At 47.7% G+C, this 13,533-nt stretch overlaps 1 protein-coding gene across 7 annotated transcripts in view; it reads left to right on the forward strand.

Annotated features, from left to right (window-relative positions):
• FAM114A1 (family with sequence similarity 114 member A1) overlaps nucleotides 1–13,533 on the forward strand; it is an 87,791-nt gene that overhangs the window by 12,272 nt on the left and 61,986 nt on the right. For 5 of the 7 annotated variants that reach the window (XM_019480583.2, XM_014594950.3, XM_014594951.3 and 2 more), the window contains 2 exons: nucleotides 3,610–3,956; nucleotides 12,283–12,370. In XM_019480583.2, coding sequence (XP_019336128.1) covers nucleotides 3,618–3,956; nucleotides 12,283–12,370 — 427 coding nt within the window. In that variant the 5' untranslated portion in view covers nucleotides 3,610–3,617. Of the gene's footprint in view, nucleotides 1–328; nucleotides 501–3,609; nucleotides 3,957–12,282; nucleotides 12,371–13,533 lie in introns of those variants that run through there. The other 2 variants (XM_059721637.1, XM_059721638.1) reach the window with 1 other exon arrangement.

Genomic DNA, 13,533 nt, shown 5'->3' on the forward strand with positions numbered 1-13,533 from the left:
AGAGCAGTCCTGGGAGAACTCCGAACAGCAGGGCTGACCGCCAACCCGAAGAAATGTAAACTACATTTAAAAGAAACAGCATACCTAGGATTTCGAGTAGGCCGAGGGACAGTGCGGCCACTCACAGATAAGATTGAGGTTATAAGGCAGTTCCAGGAACCGCGAACCCGCAAACAACTGCGTTCCTTCTTGGGACTCGTTAACTATTATCAGCGATTTATACCCTGCTTCGCAACGCTCGCCACACCACTTACAGACGCGTTGGCTGGGAGATCCGTAACGCCACTGAAATGGACACTGGGGATGCGAAAGAGCTTCCAGAGTTTGAAAGAAGCAATGCGCCATGACATTGTCGTGCACACGCCTAACTTTAACGCCCCTTTCGTTTTACAGACGGATGCATCAGGACGGGCGCTGGGAGCAGTGTTACTCCAGAAACACGGGCAGGAGGAGCACGCAATTGCCTTTGCCAGCAGGAAACTCAGCCAGGCAGAAACCAGGTATGCCACCATCGAGAGGGAATGCCTGGCAATACGCTGGGCAATAGAATACTTTAAGTACTACCTGATGGGGAGGGAATTCGTGGTAGTAACAGACCACGCACCACTACAGTGGTTGACACAGAAACAGAGCATGAACACCAGGATCACCCGCTGGGCTTTGGCATTACAGCTATTCAAGTTCACGGTGATACACCGTCCTGGCAGAGATAACTTTGTGGCTGACTTCTTGTCCAGGTGGGGAGGCGCAGACAACGCAGAGGAAGGTACGGGCCACATCCACAGGGAGGAGCAGCAGGTGACACATGCTGTCACGAGAGAAAATCAGCCACCACAAGGCAACTTAAGAGGGGAGGACTGTGGCGGCGAAGTGCCCCCACAGGCTAGTGAGGGAGAGAAGGGGGGACCCACAGACCCCAGACCCCGAGAGCAAGCCCCCAGAGGGGCATACGTACCGGCTGAGGAGCAGCGGGAGGAAGAGCCGCATTCGCGGCTGCCATTACGCCGGCTCTGGCAACAGCTGTTCCCGGCACAGCGAACAGCTGAGCCAATCTCAGCGGCCGTAGCGGCCGCTGTGGGAAGGTTTAAAAATGCCGGCAGGACAGGGAGAGAGGGGGAGCCAGGGAGAGAGAGTACGGGTGTGCTGCCCGTGCTGCGGGCTCTCGCATGGAGCGGAGAGGACCCAGCCTGCGGGTCTCAAGCAGGCAGCTTAGACAAGAGCTGGAAGCCTTTCGCAAACAGCAGAGCGAAAGGCAGTCAGAGAGTGCAAGCCGAGGCAATCTCTCTGCATCCTGAAGCGGCTGACGCTCAGGAGGCAGGGGAGCGCTCTGCTGACGGTAGGAGAGGGGAGACAGCAGAGGCTCCAGGAGGGAGCTGGAACCAGGGGGAGCACCCACCAGCTCCCCCTAATTCAGAGGAGTATTTTCTGTAAGAGAGGAGAAAGGAGAAATCCCTCCCAGCAGGAGGGAGGACGACCGGGAACCGGTGAACCAGTCAGAGGCCATCATACTGGGCCTGGAAACATCTGGAACGCATCGCCCAGCAGTTGGCGTGTGGACGGGGTGTAGGGGAGGCGGAGCCCCATGGATCACCACGGCCGACAACCGTGAGTAACACTGTCTATCGGGAGGCCCCACCCAGGATAAAGACCTCCACTGTAGACCCCTCTGAAGGTAATTGATTACATCCAAGTCGTGGCAGGCGAGTTGAGGGGAGGGGCAACACCCCGATAGGGCAGGTGGAGCGAGGCACAGGCTCCACACCATCACTGATGGTATAACACACAGCTCACTTTTGGTTCCATACAAAAATTACTTGGTGAAATGTTATGAGTTAGACTCACTAGATAAAGGTGGCCCCTTTTCTCTGTAAAATCAACACATATATTCTATCTGCCTTCTTCCTGATTGTGTTCTCATCACAACTCAGTTGTTTTGTGCAACTGCTCGTCAGCTCTGGACCTCCCTCCATCTTCAGGTCTTCCAGAGGCCAAGCCTGAATATCTTTTGGAAGCACTGCATGACCTTCCTACTTGGGCTGGCTTTTACTAAACAAAACTAGGATAAGATGTTGTTCAGAGGGTGTCTGTTTTATCCTAGATCCCTTTTAAGTTGTTTTGGTCTTCATGTTACTCGCCTGTTTCTAAGTTATTGTTTGCTTATTTTAAGGTGCCTTGAGCCTTTGTTGGGAAGGGTGGTATATAAAAATTAAATAAATAATCCTTGTCAAGGAAAACAGAGACTGCCATACTCTAGTCACATCACATATGCCTCTGCATAGTTAATAAAGATTATAGTAGCAAATGAAGGAGGAACTTAATTTTAAGTTAACCAGTGTGTTTATTGTCTTTCCTGTGTCTGTCTCATGTTTTAAATTCTGAATAATTTTTGTGGATTTTTTTTACCTTTAAACTTAGTTTTCAATGTACAACAATCTCTTGTGCTTACTAGGCCTGATTCTGATTTCATTCCTGTGGGGCTAGCGTGGGCATCTCTGGCAATGTGTGTGTGGTGCTATGGTGAATTTTTGCTTCTTGGACTCCAGTCTGCTCTGTAGATTGGACCTGTCTACAACAGAAATTAGAGTAGACTTGTGACTAATTGTACTTAGGCAGCGCAACTCTGGCTGGCTGTCTAGAATACAGACTTGTCTGGGCAATCTCCCTCTCAACTCTGCTCCCTAAGCATTCTTAAAGAGAGCAAAAAGCTGTATAGAGTGCTTTTTAAGGAAAATTTACCTCAAGGGTCAACTTAGGGCCCATTTACAACTGATGCCGTAATGTAAAGATCCTTCACAAGTGCAGGAACTGGCCTTTAGTTCTGGTTTTCATCACCATGAGTAAAATCAAAATCAGACCCACTGCAAAAGGGATTTTGCTAGACCTGAGAGTCGTCAAGGTACTTTTAAGAATGGATTTGCATAGACAGTTTTACAAATCAAAATACGTTTTATAGCAAATATGAATATTCAAGTAATATTTGAAAATGCTTGACAGAAATATGTAATAGTATCATGGTTCAAAGTTAAAATAAAAAAGATAGGAAAAGAGAAAAGCCATATTTTCAGATGAGATTGAAAAAATTATGGAGTGCAGGTGAGGTAGGCAGGTCCTAAAAACAGTGTTCCAGGTGGCAAGGGTTACAGAGATGTTTTTTCCCCACTTAAATTGGTGAAATAATGGGATAAGACCCAGTGGATACTGATGCTAAACAAGGAGGAAGATGAGAAGGAAAGAAAAAAAGATGTGTTTGATCTATGGAGCATGCTAAATCTACAAGACTTCTTTGGAAATAGTCGGGGTTCAACGATCTATACTGACCTTGCCCACCTTATCTCTTGTTGACAGTAATTGGCATTCCATCAATGCCAACTATGGATGGGGGGCTATAACTGGCCCTCAGAAATGAACCTTCATGATTTCTGTAGATAAAACATGTATATTTGTAATATACACTTACATTGTCTCTCATTTAATTCTTACCATGCTGCATACCTGCAAGCATTGGTGAGTAAAGCTGCTTTTTAGAATGGTTCTGTATCATTTAAGTGTTTCTGGAATTTGTAATAACTGAGTAGTTAATTTATATATCTGTGCTATTTTTTTAAACAGAAATAAAAATGTCTGGTGACACAAGTGATGCAGTACCCACCAAAGGAAAACCTGAAGTAATAGAAATGCCTAGTAGTGATGTGTTGCCTGATGATGAAGCACTACATCATGAAGTGACCGGGATACTGCATGGGTCTTCACAAGATGGAGAAAAACAATCTTTCCATAATACCGCTAATGGACAGGAAGGAGACCCAACTATCACTGAGCATCCTTTGACTGAGGAAGTGAAAAATCAACCTTCTAGCACAGACGTGACTGAGAATGTAGCCGCTGACTGTAGCGAATCTGTGAGCCTTGATCCTGAACTTGAATCTGAAGTGACACCAAGTGAACAAAGTAATCCAGTAAGTGACCCTTCAAAAACATCTATTCTGAAGATAATTACCTTGCTATACTAAACAATCATGAGTCTGGCTCCCTACTTGAGGAAAAGGGCAGTTCTGTCAAAATTATATATTGATTGTAGTGTCAGCAATTAAGAAATAATGAGCATCACTTTTTTTTTTTTAAGAAAAGCCTTGGAAATTACATGTAGACTTCTCTACATTGAAAAAATATAAATTATTTATATTGAAAAACAGCTCTTAAAAAGTTAGGAAGTGTCAGATTTTTATTTGTCTGTCTTATCTTAATTGGCTTCCCTGGGCATGTAAACATAAGACAGTTATGATACAGTCTTTAATCATTCACTCTCATGCTGGGCTTTCTGCAGAAGCTCTGCCTCCCTCAGTAGACAAGATAGAATCACAAGGTTGTAGAAATAAAGCTGCTGCTAAATCTGGCACTTCCTAACTTTTGACTTTGCAACCTCATTAACATCATTTTAATCCAGAGGTGCTGAACCTCCAGCTTGTGGGCCAGATGCGGCTTGCGGAGTCATGGTATCTGGTAGGGGTGTGCAAAGCTTTGGTCCATGATTTGATTTGGAGAAGATTCGGCCCAATTCGGAGGCCGAATCTCCAAATCTGAATAGAATTGGGAGAAGAAGAAAAAAACTCTGAATCAATTTGGAGACTCCAAATTGATTTGGAAAAGATTCAGAGATTCAGAAGGCAGTCGTTCAGGGGAACAGAAACTGAGAAGAGGGAGGGGGAGCAGGGGGGAAAAGACTGACATCTCTAGCTGACCAGTAACTGTGATCTTTCCCCAAGTCCCCTTTCAAACACAGTGCTCTGGGGGAGGGACATACAAACAGCATATAAGCCTCAGTCTGCAGGCTTTCTGTGCCTTTTGAGAGATGTTTCTGCCTGAGCAACAGTGTCTGAAAGGTACTGGACTGGCTTGGCTTCCTACCTAGTCAGTCTCCTGCTATTTTCTGTTCTTGGAAAAGAATGGATATAACTTACTAACTAGAATCCCTCTACTTATCCCTATCCAGTCCATTTCTTTCACTTTATATTTGTTCTTGGGGGGGGGGTGTTTCCCCACACTTTTTAAAAAGAAAGCTGTGTTTTCCCTGGCAGTATGGTCCATCACTGTGCAGGAAAGCCCCTACATTACATACGCTCACACACATACATCATAGAAGAAGTCAGATATTATTAAACACAACACAGAAGAAGTCAGGCAGTCATAGAAGAAGAAGAGATTATATATATTTATTATTAGTTATAGTTACGTACAGACTAAACACAACATAGAAGAAGTCAGAGATTCAGATTATTAAACAACACAGAAGACGTCAGACAGTCATACATCGGAGAAGAAGAAGAGATATTATTTCAGTTATACACACAACAGTAAATATAACACAGAAGAAGAAGTCAGACACAGTCATACATAAGGAAAGAAGAAGAAGAAGAGATATATTAGTTATTTACCCACATAGACACATTTTCTAGCACAGGAAAGATTAATATGAAGTGTGCTGGAAAGGCAGGTGCCAGGTTTCTGGCAGGGGAGGGAGATGGGCTAGAGGGGGTAGGGGGACAGCTAGAGCTGCAAATTTACCCTCCCTCCCCCCCAAAAAACAGACACATCCTCTTTCCTGGCAGCCATGAGTCTTCTGCTGCCAGTGGAAGCAAGGAGGTGGGAGCAGTACTTGTCCCTGCACCTGTACCACCTCCCCTAACACCAGAAATAGGCACCAACAGCAGAATGACAGTCTCCTCCAGCCCAATTTCATCTCCGAGTGTGAGCCTCCCACTGCCAGAGGAGGATCTGGATCTGGAACAAGGGGACCCGAGTGTCCTAGCTAAAGAAATTCTGGGGACTGAGGGGGAATCTGAGTTTGTGCTCCACACCCCTCAAAGTTCCCCTAGACTCAGGTCTCCTTCTCAGGAAGGCACCTCAGAGGAGGTTGTGGAGGCAAGTAGCTCAACTGAGGCAGCTCCTCCTGTTGTGCCTCTGCCTGCTGAGGAGGGGGATGAGGCAAGATCCCCACCCTCAACCCAGAAGCGGGAGAGTAGTGTAGTGTGGGATCATTTTGAGGTGGCAGGTGATCCCAAGTGTGCTGTCTGCCAGCACTGCTGAAGGCAGATCAGCCAGGGCAGGAAGGTGAAACACTTCATAATCATGGTGATGCTGTTGAATCTGAGGAGGCATCACCCCCTTGACCTTCTTCCTTCTCAGCCTGGCACCAGTGGGAGTGTGCCCAAAGGGATGTCCCCTGCTTGCTCCAAAGCCCCCGACCCCACAAAGCAGGAGGCGGCCACCCTGGAGTGATGGGGGAAAGCTGCAGACAAAGCAGGTCATGTTGCAGGGGCGAATGAGGTCACCCAGAGCATTGGGGACATGCTTGCTGTGTAGGGCCAGCCCTTCTTAGTTGAGTGCCCAGGTTTTAGGCGGCTCATGGCGCTTGTGGCCCCATCCTACGCCCGCACACACCACCTTTAGCAGGACGGTGGTGCCTTCCCTGTATGCGGCATGCAGGGAGTGCTTGAGGGAGGAGCTGCGCAAGGCAGGGCCACAGGTAGCCTTGCACTTCCCCTCCAACATCTGGAGCAGCGGGGGTGGACATCACGCCTACCTCTCCCTCACAGGTCACTGGTGTGATCAGTTAGGCTGTCGGTGGGTTCTCCTTTAAGCTGAGGTGATGGAGGAGTCCCACATGGCAAGGGAGATCATGGTGGCCATGAACCACGTGGTGCGGGGGTGGCTTGTTGGGCAGGGCGAGCTCACCCACGGATTCATGGTCACCAACAATGGGGTCAGTATGGTCATGGCCATCCATGATGGCAACTTTGTTGGCATCCACTGTGTGGCACACAAGCTGCACCTCATAGTCAGGGATGCCTTGGAGGGCGACAGGGCTGCTGGTGATAGCACTGTCACTACCACCCAGCTGATTTTAAAATACAGGAAGGTGGCAGGCTACTTCCACCACAGCAACAAGGGGGGCAAGATGCTGTGGGAGAAACAGGAAGAGCTGAGCATCCCGCAGCACAAAATCATGCAGGATGTGGAGACTTGGTGGAACTCCACATACCTGATGCTGGAAAGGCTGGTGGAGCAACAGAAGGCCATCCATGAGATGGCCTGGCTCGGGGAGATTGGGATCAGCGACCCACTTAACAGACCTGAGTGGGATACCATCTCCCAGATCTTGGTGGTCCTCAAGCCCTTCCTTGAGACCACCAAGACCCTCAGCGCTAGCAATGCCCTCCTTAGCCAGGTGATCCCCGTAGTGAGGGAACTTGAGAACCAAATGGAGAAACTCCAGGGGATCAGTGTTCCTGGCTGGGGCAAGCCACTGTCACCAGATGTACAGGTACTGGTGAGGTGGCTGAAGGACGGCATCGGGAAACGTCTGGATCCATTGCAGTCTAGTATGGTCCACATTCTGGCAGGCATATGCAACCTCAGGTGTGAAGGGGAGCATTGGCACTGGCAGCACCAAAACCCTCGATCACGGGACTCGGGTGCTAGTCAACAGAGTCAGGGAGGCAGAAAGGCAGAGGCGAGGGGATGTGAAAGAAGGGGATCCACTTTCCCATGCCAGCACTTTCAGCACCAGCACTGGCCAGTCTCCTCCACACCAGCCGCTGCCAGTGTGGGCCAAGGGCATGGCTTCAATGTTGGGGTCCAGACATACCAGACCCCAGTCTTGGGCAGGTAGCACTGAGGCTTCAGTGGCTACCTATCTTGCCAAAGACCCCAAGGATGGAGCCGCTGGACTGTGACCTCTTGGCTTATTGGGCAACCCACAGCCAGATGTGGCAGGATCTGGCCACGGTTGCCTGGGAACACGTCCTGTCCATCAACCAGTGTTCCAAGAGAGAGGGTGTTCAGTATTGCTGGGGATGTTGTGACACCCCACCGTGCTTGCTTGGATCCTGGTTTGGTGAAGCAGCTGGTGTTCCTCAAGGTGAACCTCCCGCTGCTTGTGTTCCAGAAACTCACTCCGTCTGCACCTATTTCCATTTTATTTTTTTAACCCAGTTAATGCCCTGCACTCTGAGCTGGAGGCAGCACTCACTGCATCACCAGCCAGCAGGGGAAGAACATGTACCTGCTGAGCTCCCAGGCTAGGATGAACTTGAAGGTATGGGCTGGGGCTATGGAGAATGAGGAGGCCCCATGCCCTGGGCATGACCACTAAAACTGTACTCTACCAGGGTTGGGAGGCCTGGTGAGACTGCTGGCGGCTCCACAGTCCCAGGAAATGCCAGGACTGAGGATCCCTCTGGTGAAAGTTGAGTAGGAGGTGCCATAACCTCCAGCCACCACACACACCCACATAGTCCTGGCTGGGGAAAGCCCAGACCCATCGTGTCTTTGACAGGCCTGAGGCTTGCTGGTTGCAGTGAAGTTGAGGCTCCAGGTGAGCTCAGCTTAGCTGCCTGGGATGCCAGCTCTTGGGTTGAAAAACGCTTTATCAGGCTGAGGAAGCACCTGTAGTTGGTGTGTATTTTTGTGCTTTTCCTGGATGGAAGGAATAATAAAGAAACCAGAGGCTGACATGGAATGCAGGCAAGAAAGCCAGTCAGTGAAAATGGAAATGGAGGTATCAGGGGGTGAGAGAGACAGGCTGGGGTAGGGGTGAAGTGGGATGTAGCAGGTAAAATGGAGAGGTACCTGGGGAGTCACATGTCCGGCAGGTTGTAGTGTGTCATAAATCTAATGTCTTTATTGAGTCCATTAATTTCTGTACCTAGGAGGCTGATGAAGTGAAGTTCATAGGCCCAGCTGTGATATATTTCTCTAACTATTCAGTTTGTCTACTAAAAGATACCAGATTGACCCAAATAACTATGTCTGCGAGTGCCATGTCCTTAGACCAACACCCCTAGCACTTGTCCCCAGTCAGCTGACCAGAAGGGCACAGGGTCCTTGGCACATCTAAGCCCCAGGGCTGGGGCTGGCATGGAGAGTTCTCTGGCAGCTGCTGGAGAAGAAGCTCCTGCAGGAAAGGAAAGAAAGGCTCTGTGACAGTTTGGCTGCCTGAATGCTAGTGCTACTGTGCTCCAGTGCACTGCTTACCTGTTGTTATTTAAAGTGGTGGAGCGGACTGAAGCTGTAGGGGAGGAGGAGACCTCATTGGGACACACTACCATGTCATGTAGAGGCCCCAGTGCCAGTGAAGGCACGCCTTAACACACACACACACACACACACTGTCATATGTCATGAGTTCTGCTTGTCAGCAGCCTCAGGTGCAGTTTCCTGTAATAGGGCCTATCTAACAGCTCGGGGCCGATCTAACTGTGGCCCGCCCACCTGTTCCTGGGCCACCTGCCCACATTCTCGTCCGCCACGCCTTGATGTTAATTAGTTAATTAATAGATGTCAATTAAGCGGGAGGCTGCCCATTTACTGCCCCGATGCCAAGGGGCACTATCTGCGGCTCCATTCCTCCCCTACACCGCAGCCCAAGCCTTGCAGATGGCATCTCGATATTCACTTAATCACCAGCCCCCACACTGGCCTCCAGAATCCTACTATTGGACCTCACCTGGATCCCTCCCTTTCAGGCGGCCTCTTCTGCCGTCATATCGGGCAGCATAGCTCCCTGAGCTGGTTCCCTTTCAGGTGTGGTCCCCACACTGAGACCTTCAGCTACTAGCCCTGGCCCACCTCCAGGCCAGTCAAGACCCTAGGCCCTCAACTCTTGGGCATCCCTTGCGGTGGGCCCCTGGCCCTTTGACCATTCTGGTCCTGGCCCCAGCATGGACCAGTCAGGGGAAACTCAGACAGGCCCTGAGTCTATGGCCCTTACTCTCTCTGAGGGTTCACCCTCTGGGACCTCCAAACAGAGGGGTAGCCCACCCGGTCGTGGGGGCTAGGGGTTAAGGCACCCCGACCCACCTTTCACCAGGGTGGTAACTAGCCTGACATTTCCTGGGGGCTCCTGTGCCACTGGGAGCCCCACCAGGCCACCCACTCCCAGTAGGGTGCAGTTTTAGGTCATGCCCAGGACCAGGAACCCCCTTACCATCCCCTACAGCTCCTCCCTTATCTCCAGATATAGCTCTGCAGCCCTCTAGCCAGGCAGTATTGTTGCCTCACCTCCAGCAGCCGAACTGCCCTGTTTATATAGACAGCCCCGATTCAAAATGGCTGCCCTCATCAGGCACCTGGTGGCTGCCAGCTCCGGGCCCTTAAAGTGGCAGGCACACACAGTGCCCTGCCACATTTCCCAGAAACCCCTGCACTTATCTCCTTGAAACTTGGCATGCTTCATGCCCTCAGAAGGGGCTACCATCACTGCAATGTTTATCTAAATCAGCAAAAAAAATGACAAAGTTATAGGTATTTCAGTAATTCCCCATTATAGTCTATGGCTGAATCTCTGAATCTCTCTGAATCAGTGCCAAATTTTCAGAAGCCGATTAAGTTGAATTGATTTGGGACAGTGAGCCGAATCTCTGAATCAAAGCACTGTCCTCCGAATCGGACAAATCCGAATTGAATACTTCCCCATTGGCACAGGCTTAGTATCTGGCCTGCGGACTCCCCATGGGTCAGGAAATTTAGCGGCAGGAGAAGGGTGGCTATTAATACTGCTGCAATCCCTCTCCACCAAATCCCAAACCCTGGGCCCAGCGCAGTGGGCTGGAGCCCTCTCTACCTTAATGGCTCCACTAGAGAAAGGTGACATACTCTATCTCCTCCATGGCTCAGTCAGGCTGAGCTATACCTTCTCTCCACATGGGGCTGGGTTGGGGCTTGGCTGTCCCCCTTTACCCCCGTCCCCCACACAGCTGGATGGGGTCCTGCCAGGACTGCCCAGGTGCTGGATCCAAACCACTAGCCAGATCTGGCCTGCCAACTGACTGTACTTCCCATCTGGCCCCCATAGGTCCAATGTTGTCCTTGCTTTTCCTCCGGCTCCCCACATATCTAAAAAAGGACTTTTTATTGTCCTTGATACTCGAAGCTAGTTGGAGTTCAGTTGCAGCCTTGACTTTCCTGGTTTGCTCCCTGCAGGAACCAGTGCAGAATATTCCTCCGTGGAGGTGAATCCCACCTTCCATTCTTTGTAGGCCTTTCTTTTTAGCCTTAGGAGGTCTGCTAGATCCCTTAAGATCCTGGGTGCTGCTATGCCCTCTTGCTGCCTTTCCTCCAAGACGGAATAGAATTAGCTTGTGCATTGAGGATCGCTCCCTTGAGGAGCATCTAATCTTCCTGAACTCCCCTCCCCCTGGAGTCATGGTCCCCTAGGGCCTCACTGACAAGCCTCCTGAGCTTGTCAAAGTCAACTTTCCTGAAGTCAAAGACTTCAGTTTTGCTGACTGACTTGCCAGCTTTACGGCGGATGAAGGTGATCAGCTCATGGTCGTTGTCACCCATCTTCCCAGCTTGTTCAGAGTGCCTGTTATCCTGACATGAGTCCAGTACATGTTGAAGCTGTGTTATAAAGAAATGGTGCAAAGTTCTAACAAGGCAACTGTTTAAAATGTCAGGCACTGAAAATAGTCTGATATTGGGCTGTTATTTTAGACATTACAACTTATTTTCATTAGATGGCATTCTGTGGAGCCATTCTTCTCTCCACACCTGCCACAGAAGCTGAGATTTTCACCACTAAATTGTATTAAAAATGCCGTTCAAAGGACAATACACATATACAAGTTGGGGTAGCAGACACTTAAGAGGACAAGATTAGAATTTAAAATGACTTTGATAAATTGGAAAAAGAGACTGAAATAACTAGTATAAAATTCACCAAAGACAAGTGCAAAGTACTGTGCTTAGGAACTATCAAATGCATTGATGATGCTTCATCTGAAGTACCGTGTCCTGTTTTGGACACTGCTCCTAAAGAAAGATGTGTACAGTTTGGAAAGGGTCCAGCAGAGAGCAAAAAAATTGATTCAGAATCTAGAAAACATGGTATATGAGGAAAGATTGAAAGAAGTGAGATTTAGTTTGGAAAAGATTAAACTGAGATGGGATTCCAGAAGTGAATTAAGTAATCATCACAAAGGTACCAGTCATAAAGAATAACTATTTTGTAATAGTTTTCCCAGATTATCTTTCCCCAGAATCAGGCTACTACTCTTTAGTGTGAGCTTGAAAAAGATACTACGATCACTAAAATATTTTTTCACAAAGGCTTTATTGTTAATTTTAAAAACCTTGTAAACAGTGTCACAGCCTGGTTTTGCTCATGTCATCATGCATTAGATTTTGAAATTTTGTTTCCTAACAGTTCCTAACACATGTTCCTAACACTTACGTTTGCATAATTCAAGTTGCTAACAGTAAAATTAATATATTTTACTTTAGGATTTGGACTCCTCTTCTAAAGGAAGTGGATGGGGAGCTTGGGGATCATGGGGCAAATCTCTGCTATCATCAGCTTCTGCCACGGTTGGTAAGTGTTAAACCAGCAAAGGTTGTAGCATCATTGTAAGTATTTTAAAGTCATCATTTAAATGGAGACTGGCAGGGTTAAATGCTTGTAAAGATGGTAGGTAAAGTCAAAGTGGTTGCTTAGAGTCACAAGATTCAGAAACTATCATTGCCTGACTTGAATGGCAAAACTATAGGATTGGTGTGATTTCTATAAAGGGAAAAAAACATCTTTGCAAACTGTTGAGACACTTAGAAAAAAAATCATTTGGAGGTTGAGTTACCTTTTCAGTTCAGGTTATGGGAATGGTGCAATATATGGCCAGTTTATCTTGCAGTGGTTCAGTTCAGAGACAATGATGGACCAGCTACTGCCAATAGAAGCTGAGGGCTTTTGGTTTTTTTATGAAGGATGAATGTTCTGGTCCTAGCTTTCTTTGTGTATGTAGTAACTGTGACTCTTATCTGCAGAACATGGAGTTCCTTCTTATAAATCATATCAGTTTTCACAGAAGGTCAGTAAAGTCATTAAACAGCCACATTAAGTAACTTCAGAGAGTATGTGAAGCTGCTGAATCATGTTAATATTTTTAAATCTCTTCTCACTTCCAAGTTCAAATCTAGTCTAAGTTATTAGTGGCCAAAGCACGTTGTTTTATAAGTAAATTATGTGATATGAGTTTGTGGTTTCAGGTTAGCCATATTACCATCATAATTTTCATTCTTCTTGGAGTCTTAGCAGGTTTACAGACTGAATGGGTTTGAAGATAGTATTCTCTTTTTGTGCCTCAAGGTGGTATCAGGGTTGTGGCACTTTGAGAGGAAAGTATTGCCTGTGGGTATTGCTCATGATCTTTGTGTGTTTAAAAGAAAATTTAATTCTCCCAGATTGTCAGAGTGGCATCTTTCACAATCACTGAAGTATGTTAATTGTACATTACTATTTAAGAAACCACTCTGTTTTCCTTTGATTGTCATAATTTTTATATCCTGGATTCATATCTGTAGGAAAAAATCACTTAAAGCCCTGCATTTTTGAGAGAAACAGAGGGTTAAAAGGAACCTCAGACTAGTATAACTCCCCAGACAGGTGCAGGATGTGCTGTTTCTGAACCTATGCTGTCCAACTTCTGAGTGGCTTGGGGCCACAAGTTCCCCAGCCACACACCACGTGGGCAGCTCATA

The sequence above is a fragment of the Alligator mississippiensis genome, chromosome 2 (genome assembly GCF_030867095.1).
Source record: "Alligator mississippiensis isolate rAllMis1 chromosome 2, rAllMis1, whole genome shotgun sequence".
Taxonomy (NCBI): domain Eukaryota; kingdom Metazoa; phylum Chordata; order Crocodylia; family Alligatoridae; genus Alligator; species Alligator mississippiensis.